General features: G+C 35.0%; 2 protein-coding genes across 2 annotated transcripts; both read right to left on the bottom strand.

Annotated features, from left to right (window-relative positions):
- Positions 1 to 223: 223 nt before the first annotated feature.
- LOC145005862 (Ribosomal L5P family protein) lies at positions 224 to 1939 on the bottom strand. The gene is made up of 3 exons (XM_078964979.1): positions 1647 to 1939; positions 862 to 1062; positions 224 to 728 (listed from the first exon to the last, which is right to left on the bottom strand). Exons 1-3 carry the CDS (start codon positions 1896 to 1898, stop codon positions 387 to 389), a joined length of 795 nt encoding a protein of 264 aa, XP_078821105.1. The 5' UTR covers positions 1899 to 1939; the 3' UTR covers positions 224 to 386.
- Positions 1940 to 6135: 4196 nt separating this feature from the next.
- On the bottom strand, positions 6136 to 11695 carry AN (NAD(P)-binding Rossmann-fold superfamily protein). Its single transcript, XM_078963649.1, has 7 exons — positions 11020 to 11695; positions 9475 to 9634; positions 9237 to 9367; positions 8124 to 8798; positions 8000 to 8047; positions 6620 to 6733; positions 6136 to 6534 (listed from the first exon to the last, which is right to left on the bottom strand). Exons 1-7 carry the CDS (start codon positions 11635 to 11637, stop codon positions 6460 to 6462), a joined length of 1821 nt encoding a protein of 606 aa, XP_078819775.1. The 5' UTR covers positions 11638 to 11695; the 3' UTR covers positions 6136 to 6459.
- Positions 11696 to 21333: the final 9638 nt, after the last annotated feature.

The following is a 21333-nucleotide window of genomic DNA, read 5'->3' as shown; positions in this document are numbered from 1 at the left end:
GAAGAAGAAAAATCAATAAAATGAATCGGACTGTTCCTCTGTTATGACAAAAGAGATGGTGATTATTCATTTTAGTTGGTATGTCTAAAAAAAATACAAGAAAGACCTCATGAGATAATTTTCACATAAATATTAAATAGAAGTGAAACGTAAAGTTGAGGGACCTTAATGATAAAATAAAACGGAGGTTTTAGATAGTTGATTGGTTTTTGTACGAAATGAATGAATTTTATAAGCATGCGAGGGTTACTAAATTAACATAGAGAGCGTACGTACATGGCTATAGCATCATGGTAAAAACTACAACAATTCATTTAAATCACAACAAAAAAATCAAGTTTTAGAAGCAATCAAAGATGTAATTATATATAATGACTTAAAGAAGATCATTTTCGTGACTTTTGCTTGGTTTTGGTGTTGAAATGGTGAGATTTCAACTTCTTGCGCTTAACAACAGCGGTGGGTCCCGCACCCTCACGGAAGGGCATCCCCATTAAAGCGAGAAGTTTGTAGGCTTCTTTGTCTGTTTGAGCGGTTGTTGCTATGCAGACATCCATTCCACGTGGTTTCCCAAGGGCATCATAACTCAGCTCAGGGAACACACTTTGCTCCTTTAACCCGACACTGTAGTTACCATGCCCATCGAAACTGTTAGGGCTCACACCTTGAAAATCACGAGTTCTAGGAAGACCCAAGTTTATCAATCGGTCAAGAAACGCGTACATCATCTGTCAAGGGTAAAGTATCGTATTTTGCTATCATTACTTATCGGTAACTGTGTGTTGTTATTTATGGGTAAAGAAATGCAAGAACATTTTGTTATTAGAGAGAGGTTACACTTGAAAACTAAAGGAAACTTACATTTCCCCTAAGGGTGACAGCGATTCCAAGTGTTTGATTTTCTCTGATCTTAAAAGTGGCAATGGGATTCTTTGCTTTTGTTTTGACAGGCCTTTGTCCTGTGATGAGTGCCATGTCATTTATTGCTGCATCAAGACCCTTGCTGTTCTGTGCAGCATCTCCAATACCACAGTTCACTACAATCTTGGAAACCTTGGGGACCTACCAATACCATGTTTCACATATAAAATCAAAAACAATTATATACCACTTTCTTAATTTCAAATTTGTGTTAGATGACTGATGAACAATAAATAGATCAAATTTTGAATGTTTAGAGCTCCAAATAGATGTCAGCACTTCTGGATAACACATTACTCACATTAAACTAACAAATAATCTGAAATTCAGCCAAAACGCCTTGAACCTCATTAAGTTGAGCGAAATCAATATTAATTTTCAACAATCACACAAGTTTCAAAAGAAAACTACAGGCTAAGAACTTACACATCACTCTAAGTGAGTGGCATTCTCCCTATTTTCTGAAAGCGATTTCACAGGTAATATTGAATATATTGGCCCTAATGCACAACAGAAAGATAAACACATAGACTAAAACATCGAATACATGATTCCTCGTAAGCTCAATTAGGTAGGTAAAACTCAGTACTAGTTTTCATCATTAACACTATAATCACTCTAATCAGCATTATCGCTAGTTTATACAAGCAATTTCATAAGTAAAATTGAAGATATTAACCATTATGTGCAACAGAGAACGGAGAATAGAAATTATAATGATATACCTGAAGAATGTTAGTGTAATTAAATTCTTCCTTGAGCAAAGGAACAATCTTCTCGAAGTACGACGTTTTGAGACGATTAACCTTATCCGCTTCCGATTTGTCCACCAACACTATCCCAGCCGCCGCTTCCGCCCTGACCGACAAACCACCGTACCGGTTCCCGCACAGTGGAGATAAGCGTACGGAGTTGCCTGGAGAAACCGCCGGGAATTGAGAGATGAACGAAGAGGCTGAGGATTGCAGAAGCGCCATTGGAAGTATGTTTGTGCTATGCCGTGTGGATAGAGAGTGATTTTGATTAAATAAAATGTGGAAAATATATGATTTTGGTCCCTTAAGTATTATAAAATGACCTATTTCTTCCTTGTAATATCATTTGATCATTTCATTCCCAAGATAGAGGGAGGTTTTTAGTTGCTAAATTGTATTAAACACTAGTAGAAGCTGGAAGGAGCAAAAAGTCATCTGAGCGGAGTTTCAACATTTGATTTTGGGTAGAAAATATAATATATATATATATATAAACTGATAAGCAGGGATGTCGACGGGCAATCTTTCACCCTAATAAAGCTTCGCCCATGACAAGGATATAAAGATAGCCAAAGTAAAACCAATTGACTTTTAAGTTTGTTATTTTTATCATTTTATGATGTAACCAAGACTAATTGAGATAAAAAAAATCATATTAAAATTTTTACATCTAAGCAGAAGACAAAAGAACATAAATAATTCTATCAAAAAGCGAATCGAGATTTTAAAGATACAAATATCGAGCATCACTAAGAGTTGCAAACGAATCAAGCTTTTTTCAAGTTGTAGTAGAAATATGTATTTCGAAATATAATGAGTAGAATTGTATATTATAAGAACTAAACTTAAAGTCTTGAAGTATTTTGAAGCTTTTGGCCATATGGCTCATTGAGCTCAAATCGAACATAGTTATCATCTCAAGCGTCGTATGGTCGAGTTTGGCGATGCTTGATTGTATCCCTGATAACATGTCTAATCGTTTCATAAATAAGTCAATAGTATTGAAGCTTTTTTATTTAGGATCATGAGCCGATCTTTAAGAATAGTACGATACTCCACAAGAGACATATGTTGGTCAAGCCCATCTATATAGATAACTAAAAGAAAATCTTGAGCATGTGGCGCTCATTAGGGATGAAAGTGTGTACAAACCCGGAACCGGAAAACCCGGAACCGGTTAACAGGATTTTGTAGAATCAGAAACCGAACCGTTATATAGGAACCGGTTTCGGTTCGGTTCCGGGTATGGTTTCCGGTAAAGTGGGTCTAGAACTGAAAAACTCGGAAACATCAAAGTAGGTAGGTTGGAACCGGATAAAGTGAGTTTAGAACCGAAAAACATGAAAAACCCATAATTTTTTAGTAATTACTTACTACTTAGTGGGTTGAGCTTTGAAAATTTACATATTGATATCCTGAATTTGGGGGACTGTAACTCATTGAATGTGAAACTAAAATTAACAAAATTATAGTCTAAAATTATGTACAAACTCTAAAATAGACTCTGGAAAAAACCGCATGTCAATCTGACTTTAAATGAATGAGATATGCATGTGTTAACATTTTCACATAATACAAAGTACAAAAACAAATAGCTGAAAAATTGAAAAATTTTCAATTATTGAATGTTCAACCAAAAATGATAAAATTATAGTTTAAACTCATGTACAAACTGTAAAATACAAGTTGGAAAAAACCACATGTCAATCCGACTTCAAACGAATTAGATATGCATGTTTTAAAACTTTCAACGAATACAAAAAAAACTGAAAAACTAAAAACTTTCAGCTTTGATATCTCGACTTTGGGGGATTGTAAGTCAATGAATATAAAAATAAAAATGGCAAATTTATAGTCTAAAGTCATGTACAAACTCTAAACTACATGTTGGAAAAAAAACTCATGTCAATCGGAATTGAAACGAATGATATATGCATCTTTTAAATGTTTCACAAAAACCGGTTCCGGTCCTAAAAGTGGTTCCGGTTCCGAACACTGGTTCTGGTTTTTAGACCCGGTTTACCCGGACCCAATGGACCCAAACCCGGATAAAGCCAATTTTTAAACCCGGAACCGGAACCTGTTTTATATATTCCGGTTCTAACGGTTCCGGTTCCGATCCAGTTTTTCGGTTCTAAATCTCATCCCCAGTGCTCATAGACACTCGAAAACTGTTGTATATCGAACCGTAATGTCGAAATGCACTTTCATATCTTCGACAATTTTACTAAAAATGACACTCGCCAGTGTATGTTGAGATTTAGGGGATGTCCTTATTAGTGAAATTGTTAAAGTCAATGCCCGAAAGCTTGTTACAAAGAGAAGTCAAGGCACAAGCATAATAAGAACATACCACATATGTCGTTATCCCGTAAGATGTGGTCTTATATGAGGAAGTCTTTACTGTCGACTACAAACCCAACCCACCAAACCTAATGGGTATGGAAATAATTCATCATTGTATGTCACTGAAGAAAGGGTCACCACAAACCACGATGTCCTCAATCTCCCCACGCAGTCCTTTGTCAAAGAGCAATGTCATCTCCTCTATGTGAATGGGTTGACATGTCATCAACCCAAAGAAAATTTTAGCAATACCCCATAAAAGACCGAAGCAAAAAGGGTTCACTCTGGGGGTCAGACAATTGTGGAAGAAGGCACATCAAATTCACAGTGTTATCGACTCTCTTTATGGCTAAGATGGTAATGAAACTAACGTCTCTACTAACAACTCCCCCAAAAAGTTTCACTCCCAATGGCGAACTCCCAATGCCAACCAGGAAAACCCCCTTAGGAAGCTTCCTATCATCACACGAGGCTCAAAATAGCTCTGTTTTCTTGATATTCAACTAAATGCCCAATTTTGGACAAATCATCTTAATGATGTCCAACGCCTTGGCCATCTCCTCCGAATCTCCAATAATTGTTCCATCATCAAGGTACCATGCATGGAGAAGAAGTTTGCATTGTCTCTAATAGTATGTAAGAGCAGTTGCAACACAAGAGCAAAGAGAAGGCGGTCCTAAGGGGTCTCCTTGTTGAACCCCAATGGTGGACCAGATATGTATGCCTCCTAGATACAATCTTGTTGCTTGACTATATAAGAATTCTACCAACAAGGATATAGAAAGACACCTCAATTTACAAATCTGTCCACAATGTTAAAGACATTGGAGAAGTTAACGATAAGCATGAAAGAGATTCGTCGTCATGACACTCACTCAACACCTTGTTGACGCTATGTAATACGGTCTCAATTTCACGTGCCACTTCAACCCCGATCCGAAAATCATTAAGATACTTGATCATTTCTTTACCAACACCTTTCATAACCAACTTGAAGCTCAATTGCTCTAACATATTTAAATTACTGTGGCATTTGGTACGTTATAATCAAATAGAAAATGTAATATAACATTAACATGGAATGAAAAAAAAAATGTATTTGTTTGCCATAAAAACAAAATGGAGTAGATATCACGGGATGTGATTACTTCTACTTGCTCGATTTTCATTCCATAAGGAATGGTTTTTTCTCCTTCTTTGATGGAATGGAATGTTATACCATAATTATAAATTATTTTTACGTATATAATCTTTAATAACACTAATTCAACTATTAATAAAAAAAATTCCAAATGTAACCAAGTTTTCTTATAATTGAATTTCAAGATTTTATGGTATTTTTTTTTCATAAACAAAAGTTTAAAATGATACATAAATTTAACTATTTAAACGACATGAAATATGTTTGTATACAAATCTATTTAAGTCTCGTCGTGGATATAGGTGGTGCCCTCCTTCCCTGGGGTTAAGAATTCAAGTTTCATCATGGACATAAATGGAATTAAGTGTTAGTTTAGATGTAGATTATATATTTATATTTGCTGGTTCAAAAAAATACAAATCTATTTAAGAATATATCTTTACTTGATTGAATTTTTTTTTAAATAAAACAATTGATTTATCAGTTTAGTTTTATTTATCTTTCTACTATATATTACAAACAACTATGAATTAATCATTTTATTCCTTCAAACACTACAATCAAGTGCAAGTTGTTAGCCGCATGAGTACCACCGAACACACCCTTACTAAACACAACACAATACAAACATAAATACATCATTGTTAGGCAACCAAACGAAACGAAAATATAAGTAAAAAATCAAAAAATTAAAACCAGAATGGAGGCTTTTGCTTATTGCTGCCCTTTTATGACTTTTGGAAACGTGAAACTCCATTACATAAAGCAAAAGTAGAGGATTTTATTACAATCTTATATTTGGAAGTCTGAAACAACCCTGCTTTTTTTTTTTTTCTGGTTGATTTGATCGTGAATTGTCAATCGCAGGAACATAAGTTTAGGGTTTAACGGTTTATGTTATTAAGTAATAATCAATTAAGAAGACCCAATTAACAAAAGTAAAAGTTCATTTTAGTTACATAATACTAGTAATTACTAAACACTTTTAAGACTAAATTGAAAAAAAAAAGGTATTACAAACAAGCTCATGGCAAAGAAGAATACACGAATAAAATGATAAACAACTGGGTATGGGAGAAGAATGGTAATGAAATCAATCATACACAACAGGGATGGATCACAAGTGGGAGGGAGTAGGGACACTTGACAGACTTACAGCCTGTGACAACTTTTATGTATGTAAATGTAAATTGTAAAACATAAAGTTTCACAAATTTTACCTTCAAAATGGTAATTGGTAATTGGTAAGGTACAAAGAATGCACCAATCAAAGTCGGGTTGTTTACTTTGGTTAGTTTAATCAAGCCAGCGAGTAATTCCATCCTCATCTCCTACGGTTGCTAGAATCTCCACACGTACATCTAAAACAGCCTGCAATTTCCATACATACAAATACATTATTAAATTTAAATATTGTTGTGTTATCAGATGATGTAACATTTTTAGTACTACTTACAGATGGATTTCTACAGTTCACAAGTCTACATTCCTCCAAAGACCCTTCAAAAGTCCAGCTCTCCCACACGTCGAAACTATGACTAGCAAATACGAATTCCATTCTTCTGTTTATCTGTGCATGGTTGAAATTAAAGTTATATTTCTTCACATAATTTATATATAACCTTGTCATGGAACAACTTAAATTAATCAAGCTTTCATTCTCCAACCCAAACAACTCTCAAGTCTCAAGGGAAGTTCAATTATATCAACAAGCTATGAATATGATTGCTCCTTTTGTTTCGTAGCTGAGGGCGTGTTTTGTGCATAGATGACAACGGGAACTGAAATTTAAAACCCTATTCTGTGGAATATGAATTAATGATTCCATTAGAATTCATCTTCATCGCAAACCTTCAAGTTCCTTGTTTCACGGAATTCCCATTCCTAGGACTCCATTCTTCATTTTTTATTTTTTTTATTAAAAGGCCAAAATACCCTCACTATATATTAAAATGAACAGAAACAAAGATTCAGTTATAATAAATAACTTTAGGGACATTTCTCACCTTCCTTTGTTCCCAACTATCTAAACTTCCAGCTCATCCCCAAATGTCTCCAATTTAGGGAAGCTGAAACACCCTCTCATTTTTAGAAATCCTTAATGTTTACTCCTTCCTATTTAAATATTCAACTTGTGTAATACATGGGTATCTAAACTACTATCATAAAACAAAAAATTAAGTATTGCTCAAATCTGTATTATTGAATTTCATTCATTTCCAGCCAACCAAACAGGAGACAAATTATGATTATCTCAAGAGTAAATAAAAAATTTCCGTCTCTAGGTTAGCTGATTATTGCAACTTTGGTCCTAAACAGTTATTTTGAAATCTTGGTCCTTAAAAGTTCTCTTGCACGTTTTTGAGGTTCTTGTAACGTTTTTGGTCCCCAAGAATATCTTTTTTTGGCAATTTTGGTTTCAAAAATACTCAGTCATTTTACTTGGAAAAGAGACAAAAACATTACAAAAAAACTCAAACAAGAACCAAAATTGCAATAGGATAATTTTTTGGGGCCAAATTTGCTATACTCAGGGACCAAAATTGCAACTTACTCAATTTTACTTATATAAAAGAATTTGAAAAATTATAAAACATTAATTATTGAATTCCATCCTATTTCCTGCCAACCAAATGCCTGACAGTTTATGACTCTTTCAGACTCCCATTCCTTTAACACATTCCATTCCTTCCGAAAACATTCTACTAACACAAAACCCCCTAAATCTTTCTATTAGATTCCAGGCATTCCTTAGTTCCTTTTGTTGAAAAACTTGATATAACAATAGTTTAATCATAAGAATTACATTCTTGTTTAATTCAAAGTAGAAACACACCTGCAACAATTTTCCACCAGCAGTGAAAGATCTTAAGCCAATCGTATCCTGCACAATAAACAAATAAATATTAAGAAAAAAATCAAGTGACATCAATTAAAAAACACACTCCACAACCACAAACCTTGCTTCTAAAAACAACAAGAAACTGTGCTGCTGGATCTCTTTTGGTCACATTCAACATCGTGTCCAAAAACCAGCCACCACCTTGAGCTCTCTGCCTAGACACATGAAATGCAGCCCGATCTCTTGCTTGCAAAGAAATAACACACCCATCTTTTAACATCTCAAGTGACTTTTTACTACCAGATTTTACTGGTGTTCTTTTACTTCTTGATTCATCATCAGGGGAAGCAAACTGTGAACTGGAACTCATGGCAGTATCATCTTCTTTTTTTTCTAAACTTTCACCAACTTTATGCATGGATTTTTGACGAGCATGTCTTTTTTTAGCTTTTTTACTGCGTTTGACTTCGGATTGAGGGGAAGTGGTTTGTGATAACGTTGACTCTGGCAGTTGACTTGAAGATGCCGATGATTGCTTTTTGTTTATATTTAGATCATCTGTTAGTTGAAATGTGTTGTTGTCTTTTCCTTGTTTATCACTTACTTCGTCTTCATCTTCATGGAGTGTTTTGTCTTCCTCTTCATCGTTGTCTGAAACGGCGTCTGTGGGGATGACATCATCCAAGAAGAAAGTTTGTAATATGGAGACGGCTTTTTCACGAATTTCCATCCAAACTTCTTCACTGTAATCTGCACTACGCGGAAGTATCAAAACATTGGGCATCTCGCGTACCTGTATGTTCATGTTTCGTAAAAACTATAGTTAGTATCCTGTATTATTACAAGAAACATAGCAACATACTTTCATTTATTTGGGTATTATAGCAACCTACTTTAATCTTCTTCTATTACAGCTTTGTACTTTCTGTTTTTTTTCCTTATTAAGGTACTGTACTTTGAAAAGTGTACCAAATTATAGCATTTTACTTTCAATTTGTTTCGTATAAGGACATTATACATTCAGAATTTGTTTCTTATAGGTAGATTTTTCAGAGTGCAACGTTGTAATAGGAGGAAATGAAGGTAGAATGCTAAAAAAACAAATCAACGAAAGTACGATGCGATTTAGTGCATGCAAACCTTTAATTCTAAGCAAATTTTAATTGGTCAATACTTTTAGTTTGCATTGCATGTTGTGTGATTTCTCATACCCTATGGTTATTCATCTTACCCATGCTTCCATCCACTGAGGCCCTTCGGCTCCATCAAGAGCACACCCTGCAAGTGTGCCATCAATCAAAAGCTGTTTTACTGCACAATCATCCAATAATTGGCTACTACCAGTATTTACTAGAAACGCCCCTGTATAAAATAAACAACACCCTTGTAATTAGTCCAGAAAAAGAAGCATCCTTATATCCTTTTCAAATGATAGAATATTTTTAAAAGAAAAAAACAAAAAACAATACCTGGCTTGACATGCTGCAGGGCTTCGGCATTTAGAATCTGAATTGTATCGTTTGTTAGGGCACAATGGAGTGAGATGAGGTCACTTGCAGCAAGTAAATCGTTGAGAGTGTCCATCCTCCTGGCAGCAGGAGGAAACCTGCTTAATCTTTTTCCTTTTTCCTACAAAATGTAAATATGAATAAGAAAGAGGTAGAAACCATATTTATGATACCAAAATATCTCTATTGACATGGACTCGATTGCCTATGATACGACTATATATCCTTGGAGAATGTAATAACTATTCACAATAATAATAATTAACATCTAAACTGGTAAATTATGCTACAAAATTTGTAAAAGTAAGCTTTCACTTTGCAGCCTGCATATTATTATCAGTTGAATCTTGATTGAATTTCAACCCACACCCTTCTCTCTAAGATACAAAAATACTCATCTCAATAAATCACACACTTGTAATGCAGAAATGAGCCATATCACATTATCCATACATTATTCTTGAGCAGTACAATAATTCAGTGTCAAATTTCCAAAAACCAGGTAGGCTATCGCAATACTGCCATACCTAATTAGATTGCAACAGAAGATCTATCATCTATGCACTTAGCTACCTTCTCTTGTAAACTACCTATAGAAAATTCCATTATGTAATTCCAGGCACAAGTTACCAACATGTCATTAATCATGTATCATATAGATGATACATAAGGACAAGGCTAAGTGAAGCTAAGACCATTTAATCGGATCTTAAGTGCTTATCTTAGAAGTTGAATAGTAATATTAATACTTTTATATTTATGATAGAATTGAAGTTCATATGGTACGAGTAAGACCATAGTAGTATGATGTTGATAATTTGATGCAATGTCTCCTGTTACTTTTTCAAATGAAAAACTAACATCCATAATAAACTTCATGAAATCCTACTTAATTATCGTTCAATCCTGCTTATTATGGTTAAACAACTATCAAATAAATGAGAAAGATCAAAGCTGGATAGGCAACTCTGATAACTGGGTGGCTACTGGCTACACAATCTTACTTTCAGAACTCTGGAGTTTAGCTAAATAAGTCTATTTAATTGCAATAAACAAGACACTAGCTTAAGGAGCTAAAATAACATAATCGATTGCTAGTTGCTACAACCAAAATCTTCCCTCTGGTAACTAAAACAAAGAGGTCGCTGGACCCTGACCTGTGTCGGAGTGAAAGAAATGACACTTATTCAGTTGTGGGCTTGTGGCTAATAACAAATTCACATAACCAATCTACAGTGGAACAGCTAAAGGTTCCATCAATGCAGAATCTTGATTCCCAATTGACTCATTAGAATGAAGTGACGCAACGTGCCTATTTGATCTTAAGCAACCTAGACCTCTATTAACTTTATAGCTGAACACAAGCCTGACAATTGCAACATTGGAGAATCAATTACGCTCTGTATTAGTAAAAGTTCACAGTATATTCCAATTATAGAAGGAAATATAGCTAAGGAATGACTGATTAATGAATCAAATCCTAGTGTGATTATAAATAAATAATACCTCATTGACATCATGATAGAGCACACTAATCTTAAACGCCAAACTCCGAGTAGCCAAAGACTTGGCAGAAGCAGACCGGCCAATAATCCCTAGCACAAGGCCTCGGCACCGCCGCATTCCACGGCAAAGTGGCTGAACTGACCCGAGCCATCCAGATGCCGAAAGCGCATGGCGTGAAAGCAAGTGTGTGCGCCGAAGTAGCCCTAGAAACAAAGCCATCACAGTATCAGCGACCTCCTCGGCTCGCGACACGTCCACGTGTACAAGCCTACCAAGCCCTAGGTCAGCGGCGATAGCAGAATCTACGGAGCGATCAGACGAGCCGAGGCATAGCACGATCTGCCATGGTCGGAGCCGGCGCTGAGCGGCACGTGGTAGAAACGCGAGAGAGTGTAGAAGAACAGCTGCAGCAGACTCGATCTTCGCCTCTGCTAGTAGACTCAGAGGTACGTGCTCGACACGTGCGATGCCGGCCAGGTATTCCTGTTCGATGCTCGCGTCTTCGATGCAGTTGAGAGTGACCACCAATGGCAGCGAAGGCTGCGGTGAAGAATTGCTCCGGTATGACATTGTCGCCGGCGATCTGGTTTCCAGATCTCTCTTCGCCGTCGTCGACATTTTTGTTCGCTACTTGCAGTAGTGGGGAGAGATAGTGCGTGTTCTTCTTTTTGAAACCTATGTTTTTTCTAGCACAGGTCCTTGAATTATTGAATTATTTATTTTAGGCTCTCAAAGTTTTTCTGTTAATGCGAGTACAATAGAAACTTGGTTTGCAAACGGCAGTCTCTTAGGGGCATAGGTGGAATTGGACGTAACAGAATACAAGATCATTTGAAGTAATGTTTGACAGATATGAGACTAGAACTAAACGAAACAAAGAGCAAGTCAAATGGGACTAAACCTTCATATTTTAATCCCACCCAAAAACATAGAACAAAGTGAAACAACAACATTAAAAATAAAATTAGTGATGTCAAAAAGTCTCGTGGTACCCTTTTCTGTTTGGGAAAAAAAATCGAGGGTGGGGACAAGGTTAACCTCTGTTTTAATTTCGAGGGTGGGGTCGGGGATAGGCAACCTCGTTCCGAAATCCCCATTGGGACCCCTTCATTAATAAATTACACATATATTTACATATATTAATTATATAAATATAATAAACAATAACATGATTTTTTAGCTTCCAAAAACCATCAAAAAACATGTTTTTAAGTTGTTAGTATAATGTGTTTAAGATATCATAAGTTTTTTTTAACATGTAAAATTATGCTATAAATTATTATTTGTTATCCAAAAAATAATTTCTTTTAATCTAAATAACAACTTCTACTTTTCCGCTTCACCGCCCATATCCTTTTATCAGCATCATATCCCCACATGGTAATACCAGAATGATCACCATATTTATATGTAAACTTCTTTCCAGTTTCCCTGAAAAACATCTCTGGGTGATCACCTGGAGCATTTTGGTCTGAATATCACGAGCATTTTCCCTTTCAGCTGCTCAACCCTTATTTGCTTATCTCTTCCTTCTTGAGCAATAACAAGACCAGAATATAACAATAAATCAAGGTTAGCATCTGGAGCAGGTCTTACAACTCTTTCACTTGAAGACTGTGAAGTTAGATTGGTGGCACCTGAACTAGAAGCAGTGATCCTTTCTCCTTCATAGCTCAAAGGTTGAAATTCATCACCAAACTTTTGATGTAAATGTTGTTTCAGGTCAAATAATATAGCATTTAGACCACCAATATTTGCTTGAAGTTCTAAAATCTTTTCATCTTTAATGGAGTTCTCATTTTCAAGCTTACTAATTTGAATGTCATGCATTCCAATAATCAAATCATTTTCAGCAAAGCTTTGTTCCAAATCAGAAACTATGTTCCGAAGTAGAGCAACGTCCACAAAATCAGACTTAGGCAACTTGCTTTTGCCTTTGGAAATATCCATCTCATGGGCTTCAAAAGAGCTTCCAGAAGCTTAAGCTCCTTCTGAAGGAAAAACATATTCTTCAACAATATGGCTTTGAAAATCCTGATCCATAGGGGTGGACTCAGGTAACGGGATTGAAATCTCGTGTATCACTGGAAAGGACTCAGTAAATGTGCTTTCAATGTTTTGAGCCATAGGACCAGGCTCAATCAGTGTAGATATATTTTGAACAGGGTCTGTGATAAGCACTCCCGGCCTTGGATCTTTTCTTTATCGCTTCATGGGGAGTAAATCGTGGGCTGAATCTTCTTGATCGCTCTTAGACCGAGGTTTAGTTATGACAGGAACTGTTTGGGGATGCTTCCTCGTAGTTCACTGAAGTTCTGCAACAAGAGCATCTGCCTGTTCAGGGGTTGGTATAGAGGATTGCACAATTATGTCACGATCTCTTTCAGTCACAGTCGGAGGTATGACAGTTGCATCCTCTTCTGGGATTGAGATGCTCTGTTGAATAAATTCTTCAAACTCATTCTCTATCAATTCCTTTTCTTGATCTTATTCTTCTTCATCATCAGATACTTCAATTTCTTCAAAGGTTAATTGAAATTTTGACATAGGTGACACGTGTTCCTCGGCAATCTCAACATTAATTAAACTAACAACCGGAGTGTCTTCAAGCTTAGCAAACTTTCCAAATTTAACCAACTCCTTTAGTCCTTGATAGGCAACTTTGGCAACCTTTCTTGATTGCTTCATGAGTTCAAAGGTGTTCGGGCCCAAAACTTTCATATCCAAAGTATTAGACGACCTCTCGATTAGGGGATATTTTTCATTAAATATCATTTGAAAGAACTTAGGATACATAAAAAATAGGTCCTTTTTCTTCCCCTGGAGGTTGCTTTTCATTTCTTCAAAAAACAAACTTTGAAAAGTTGCAATCTAAGTTCACTGCTAAAGCGACAATAGCTGAGGTCATAATATGACCAATTTCATCATATCCATTTTTCCTTCCAGAAATGCAAATCACAAAGGAGTGTCCCAGGAACATCCAGTAAGGTGGCGGTAGCTTTTTGATGGTGGGAGGATAGGTCCCTTCATAACACATCTTCTCTAGAACTTCCTTGACTTTATCAGCAGAGTACTCAATTGGGAATACAGATGCATCACCAAATTCAAGTACCTCTTGGAGAACTTGTTCAGAAATAATTACTTGTGTTCCTTTCACCATCGATTCAACAATACCAGATCCATCTACCATCAGCTTGTTGATCGAAGCATTTTTCCCGAAATCAGTAATCAAGTCTTAGTGGATGACTGGATTAGCATGAAGGGCTTGAGAAATCCTGCAGTTGTTCAAACCCACCATCATGGATTTGAATTATTGATGATCAACAGGTAGATCCATAAGATATTCAACAATGTTGTGAAAGTCCACGAATTTTAGTTACCCTGCTAGTTATCTGCACCAAACTAGCCAAGTGAGAATTAAATAAAATTAATTAAAATGAGTTTGAAATCTGATTTCGGTCAAAGACAAAGTTTCAGTCGTTTTCGATTAAGGTCAAGATTTCAACCAATTTCGGTCAAAATTGATCGATTTTGGTCAAAACACTTGTTGACCAGATGATTTCGGTCAACGCTAGTTTAACCATTTTATTGTTTAATCCACTTTAGCACTTGCCTTGGAGCTTGAGATCGATTGTTGAGATTATTTTGACCTTAACGATCTTGGTCTCAAATTAGATCTCTTGTCAGACATGACCTTTTTGTTCTTGAGAGTCTGATCTTTGGTTTTTTTAGCATTCCAATCACCATTGCTTGAACATGACCTCTAAGAATTTCTTGTGAAATATTTCCTCCTTGGCACGTTCTGCCAACCTTTTTTATAGTAGGGAACATCTGAACGATGTGGGCAATTTCTAGCAATATAATCGGTAGTCCCACAATTAAAACAAGTTTGTATTTTCAAATAAATAAGATTGTGACTTGCTCCTTGTCCAATTGAAGTTTGTGACTTCCACAAGCATTTTCAGCAAACTAGAATTATTTTTGTTCTGCTCGAACCCATCTTTCACTGTTACTTTATCTACACATGAAGTAGAAGCATTGGAATCATTCACATCAATACTCTCAGTTTGGCCGAATTGTTCAGTCTTGATTGAAGCAATTATAGGGGGTTGACCATATTATGCAGGAGTCTCTATCTCTTTGGTTTCAAGGGGGGGGGGGAGTATAGTTAACATTGAAAATAGGTGGAACACTATGATACCCTAGACCCTCACCCTGTTTGTCTTTCCACTTTAATTTTTTTTTTCTATCATTGACTTAACTTTCTCACTTCGACACATTAAATTTCTTAAAATTAAAGTCAAGATCCTTAAATTTAGCATTTAATGCATCAACTTCAGCAGTTAAGTTTACAATTGTCTCCATGGCAAAACAGAGTTTTTACCCAAAACATGGTACTTGGAACAAATATTTACCAAAATGATGTAGTTTCAAATTTATTTACAGAATAGTAGTGAAAATATAAATATAGTTGATTGAATTTTTGGTTATTAAATAAAAGAAAAAGAGTAAAGTGGCCCCACCACAAACCACACTACTTCACGATTCTCTTCTCCGTCTCCGTTCTTACTCGTCGGAAAAAAATGGAAATATAGAAGCATGGATGCTTTGCTTGATTGCTTCACACGCTGCTCACCCAATGCTTTTCATTCCTCTCTTCTTCCTTTTTCCTCCATGTTTAAGCTCACCTCGTCATTAACATTTATTCTTCCATTTTTCCTTTGCGTTTTGCAAGACATTGGCTTTCCAAAGGTTTCCCTCAAGCAATTTCCTCCTTCACTGTTTCCCTCCTCTTGCCATATGCTACCGTTTTCCATCGAGTTTATTCCATCAACGTCATATCAGTGAGTTTTCTAGCAGTTTTGCATTTTATACCTAGAAAATAAAATATCTACTTCTGGTACATCATTGTGCACGTTTTCATGATGCCAACTTTTCCCGATTCAATTCCCCTCTACATATTATCAAACAAGTCCCCTCATATCTAGTGATCTTTTTTAAGTCCCTTAGATTTCTTGGGAATTTGTCAAACCGTATTGTATCAAGCTATAAAACTACGAACATATATTTTTTTTATGTACGATCAACTACAAGTTCGAAGAAACAGAGCATTGAATCGTTTGATGCCATGACCGGTTATGTATGCTTAAAACACACCTATGTAGTAATTCATGAGATAGAAGGGAAATGATTATAAAAAAACATAAGACCCATAAGAATTCATGCGCCATGTTGTTAAGTATTTAAACTATAAGCTAGGTACTTTGTGAACTTTAATTGCATGTTTAAAAATTTGGTCAGAGTATGCTACTAGTTTAAAAAACTGAAGAGGTTAGTGGTGTTCTATTATAGCTATATTAACCTAAAAATGAAAGTGCAGATGCGTTTAAGAAAATGAGGTGGTGCTCTAGTGAATTCCATGGAAAAGAACGAAACAATAGGACGGTGTAAAAATAAATTTGATTTTAATATAAAATACGTAGGAAGCATAGCTAAAACCAATTTCACTATGTTTTGGAATATATTTTTGAAAATACTAGAGAATGGTAAATATTTTTTAAAATTACCACACTCGTGTACAAAACTCTGGCAAAACGATGGTGAACACATTTGGTGTTGTATTCTTCTTTAATCCTATTTAAATCTTTAGTATGTGCTTCTAGTTTTTCTTTAAGCAGGTTATTTACTTCTTGATTTCATATATTTCATTTTTAAGGTCAAACACCTCTCTAACTAATAATTCATTTTGTTTACAATATTTATTTATTTTACCTTCGCAGAACTAAGGGTATGAGGTTTCATTAACCTCCTTGGTACTGCTGTAAGAACTCATCATTTACCAACAAAAAATAATTTGATTGTGTAGATTGATTTTGACTGAAAACCAAGATAAATACCATTTGAACGAAAACACCAATAGTCAACAACCTGCTGACCAAGAACCTTGAAGTTCAACAGTTTGACTGAAATCCCTTAAAGTCAATTGTTTAACTGAAAACAGTTGACCGAAAACGGGATATCTTGACTGAGAACTCTTCCAAGCCGAGAACCCAATACCTTTTTGCCGAAAATGTTATTCACCACCCGCCGAAAACACCAAAACCTAACCGAAAACGATTTTTTGATCGTGTTTCCTTATTCAATGAATTCCAAATTTGGTAAGTTACAAAAATAATTTCTCACGCAATATCCTCCAAAATTAGTAAAGAACACCAAGAAAATGATGAACTCGAAGAATAACAAAAATCCTATTTCTTTCAACACAAACCAAAAACACCACAAACTAAATAATGTTTCGAAAGAAATTGATACCCAAAACAACCTTAAGTCGGGTTTAAGGCTCTGACACCACTTGTAAGTCCCTTAACTCGGATCTATCAATGTATCAATGCAATTGTTTGAATTACAGTGGAATCTTAATCAAACAATGATACGAAGCAATCAATAAGATATAACAAGAACACGTTTCAAAATGAATGCACACAATACTAATGAATAATTGTCAAGTACATTCATACACCCTTCAACCGTGAATAATCTCGTGTTCACTCAAAAACGCATCTAACCCCAAACAGCTGTACACAGACTGTATATGCACTAAATCGATTAACCTAAAGCTCAAATAGAATAATCCCACCGAAAACACTAAGCCAACCGAAATCAACAGGAGATTCCGGTCCACAACCGAGAACCATATAATACATACAAAACAAATCATAAAACACAAAATATAGCCCAACAAAATTAAAGATCACCATTCACTCATGCCATTAGATAATTAAAAAAAAAGTAAAAGACCCTCATTCACTTCACTGATGCATGAAAACAATAATCTAAGGTCCTTCCAAGTTATTCTTGGTTCTTACACTGGTTTCGATTATATATATATATATATATATATATATATATATATATATATATATATATATATTTATTTATATATATATATATATATATATATATTTATATATATATATATATATATATTAATATTTTTATTGTTAAATTTTAAATATAATATGAAAATTTTATAACTATTACATGTTAATTCTTAAGGATGATTTGGTAATTTGACCATCATGGTTTATCCAATTCTAATTACACCAAACGATATATAGAAGTTCTCTACATTTCAGTTCTATTCAGTCCCGTCTAGTCCAGTTGCACCTTGTCCATGTATCAAACGCCACCTTAATGGTTGTACTGTATTATTGTTTGAGAGTTGTTGAGTAAGTCAGATTTGACTAAGTCACAGACCTGACTAGGTCCGAAGTCTGACCAATTCTACATCTAAAGGAAACCATTAACCCCTTATATTCTATTTGCAACTTAACATACATATGTTCATAAAAATAAAAAATAAAATAAAATACGAGGTGCAACATCATAACATCAAACAATAAAATTTCATATTTTCTACATATATTTAACGATAAAGGTTTATAAATTGTATACTTAATAAGTACACGTACAATATAAATGCCTTTGGTTCGTATTGGTAAGTAGGTTATAACTAAAAACCAAATTAAATAGACAGTTTTATCACATTAACATACAAAAGATAAGGTTCTGACTTAAGAATCACATTCGAGAATTCGCTAACACCCAAAATCCACTTAGGCTACAAGGAGTGGGGCTGGCATTGCCAAGCGCACCTCCTCCCAAACCCCAATCCACATCACACAAAGCTTGCCAAGAAGAGTGAGATTCGATGAGATTTTGTCGAGTTCCTCCGAAAACCTCAACATGTTGAGGTGAGAGGGTGGTGTTCCCCTCCTTACCGAGCTCCAGGTCTCCCTCCAACTCATCCTTGTCGAGTGCTTCTTCTTCCCACACCGTGTAGCATCATAAACCATCATGTAACATTTTGAAATTTAAGGGTTTTATTGTTATTCATTAGCATGCCAACATAGGTTAATTGACAAAATGTTGTGACAACTTGGCATCTCCAAGAATCCAACTTGGTCCTTCCTGCTGAATATTGTCTTTAATTTGGCATCATACAAAATTTCTTTCTTATTCGATGGGTTCTGCACAATGATGACAATAAAATTCAGCATGCATTATAATTTATATATATATATATATATATATATATATATATATATATATATATATATATATATATATATATATATATATATGAATTATAAAAGCAAATTCAGTTCTTGGGCATTTAGACGAAGATCACAAAGTGTAAAGATATGATAAAGTTGGAATCGCATTAGTGAATGACTTATAGATTATTACTCTTAATGTAGCCCCAAACTTGCCTCACAATGTTGGTTCAAGAAACTCCCCAACATGCAAAGAAACTTAAAAGAAACAAGATTACCATCATGCTATCAGTTTCAATATATAACTTACTTAATCATAATTATTGTAGATTATAATAATTGGCAGTTGGATACATTCTACAGCAACCACATTTTATGAAAGTATTTGGATACATACATGGAAGGAGGTTGGTGCTTAGGTAAAAGGCACTAAACGAAAGTAGCAAAGGCATCGTTCGGATAAGGGAGGAACATCGTAGATAGAGGTTGGAGGCACAGATGTTGGAGACGGGCAAGAGAAGGAACGCATCTATGGGAAGAAGAAGAAGGGAAAGGGTAAACCAAATCACATAAGGTTTAGTGTCCATTCAACCTTTTTATTGTTAGACTCGATAAGAGGATAGTTGTTAAAACCACAGTCGTTTACAGTTTAAGCAAATAAAACTTCACTGCTCGAATGCACTAAATGATAGCACGAGAAAGTAGGGTCGAATCCTTAGGGACACAGCCTAAAACTCAATGCCTCTTTGTGTAAGGCACATACTAGTAAAAACATAAAATATAAAGGGGGGTTGTTTATTAATTAAAACAAAAAAAAAGTTGTAGTGAAATAAACTAAACAAAATTCAGTAACGAAAAGCAGTTTTAGTTCTATTACGACTTTCCTAATCATGCAATCAATCCAGACTCGGGTATTCAAAATGTGTTCTAGATAAGCTGGTACTGTGAAAACCTAACAAGCTCTAGTAATTCCTTTTTACCTAATTAATTAACCAAAACAAACTCTTTAGTTAACCCTAACTATTTATTGATATAAATAAATAAGCTCTTATTTAAATTTAGAAAAGGTGCTTTAAGATTTGTGTATCAGTCCACTTATATCCAATACTTCCCACAAGTTGGGATGCGTAAAGATATGAAATTTTAGTTTATAATAAAGTCAAATCCAAACATAAAAGCAATTTATTAGTTGTTGCTTATCATTAGGGCTGTCAAATCGGGCAGTCGTGTCGTGTTTTTGTCTGACACGACTATATTTGTATAACATGAACACGACACGACATGAATACGACACGACACGATGCCGTGTTTTTTTCATTAACACGAAATTAAAACACGACAACACGACATGACACGACAAAGACAATATTACATAACTACTAGTTTATTTCATTCATACTTAAAGATATATAACATTACAAAAACGAAAAACACGACAACCACATGCTTAAGCGTGTCAATTTCGCGTTGAAAAACACCCCTACTTATCATTACCATATTGTAAAAAAAAAAGATTTCAACAACTAATTAATTGGAATGATTAAACACTAACTAGATAATCAGACTAAAAAGAATCAAAATCAAACATTCATTAAGCACAAACGTGAAATTACTAAATAGAATAATACAATAAAAATCGAATCTAACGATTAACCACATAAAAAATATTAATCTTTCAAAACTGAAATCTAGGGTTCTAGCCAGACATGGCTAAAATATGAAGAAAATTGATAAAAAGAGAATTCATACGATTAAATCTTATTAGACTAATAGAAAGAGACAATCCATGGTCTTCATACCTTCATAAATTAATGGAATCACCAAAAATCGTCTGAAAAAAAGGGTTTATTTCCTTCTTTGGTCGTCTTAGGTTCAACTGAGACAACATCTGGTATTTATAAAGCAGACTTGGCAACAAATATGGATTTTGGAAAAGCGTGCTTAGGGGACACGACCCGTGCTTGGGCTTCACAGGTTAAAATATCCAAAATAATGGCATCAAGAGGTAGGTATGGCTCGTGCTTCAAGACCGAAGTATTAAGATGCCTCAAAAAAATCAAAAAATCTTTTGGTTAAGTTCCGTAAGTGAAGAACGACCCGTGTTTGGTGATACATAGCTCACATTTGGTCTTTTAGCATTTTAGCTCAAAATAAGCTCCATATATGTTCCAAATATTCTCCAAAGACTTTTAAACTACCGCGTCGCTTCAAATTACCTAAAATAGACACCAAAACATGAGCACTACGAGAATTTTTA

Source organism: Lactuca saligna, chromosome 7, assembly GCF_052625555.1.
Source record: "Lactuca saligna cultivar CGN05327 chromosome 7, ASM5262555v1, whole genome shotgun sequence".
NCBI classification, from domain to species: Eukaryota; Viridiplantae; Streptophyta; class Magnoliopsida; order Asterales; family Asteraceae; genus Lactuca; species Lactuca saligna.
The sequence above is the reverse complement of the archived record's forward strand: the minus strand, read 5'-3'. Positions and strand labels throughout refer to the sequence as shown.

Excerpts from the sequence above, each read along its gene's own strand:
- LOC145005862 (XM_078964979.1), bottom strand. The coding sequence starts at position 1,898 with ATGGCGCTTCTGCAATCCTCAGCCTCTTCGTTCATCTCTCAATTCCCG. Across the intron at positions 1,063-1,646 it reads ATTACACTAACATTCTTCAG|GTCCCCAAGGTTTCCAAGAT; the intron begins GTATATCATTAT and ends TGGTATTGGTAG. Across the intron at positions 729-861 it reads CTGTCACCCTTAGGGGAAAT|ATGATGTACGCGTTTCTTGA; the intron begins GTAAGTTTCCTT and ends TACCCTTGACAG.
- AN (XM_078963649.1), bottom strand. The coding sequence starts at position 11,637 with ATGTCGACGACGGCGAAGAGAGATCTGGAAACCAGATCGCCGGCGACA. Across the intron at positions 9,635-11,019 it reads TCTATCATGATGTCAATGAG|GAAAAAGGAAAAAGATTAAG; the intron begins GTATTATTTATT and ends TACATTTTGTAG. Across the intron at positions 6,734-7,999 it reads CTGGTGGAAAATTGTTGCAG|ATAAACAGAAGAATGGAATT; the intron begins GTGTGTTTCTAC and ends AACCATGCACAG.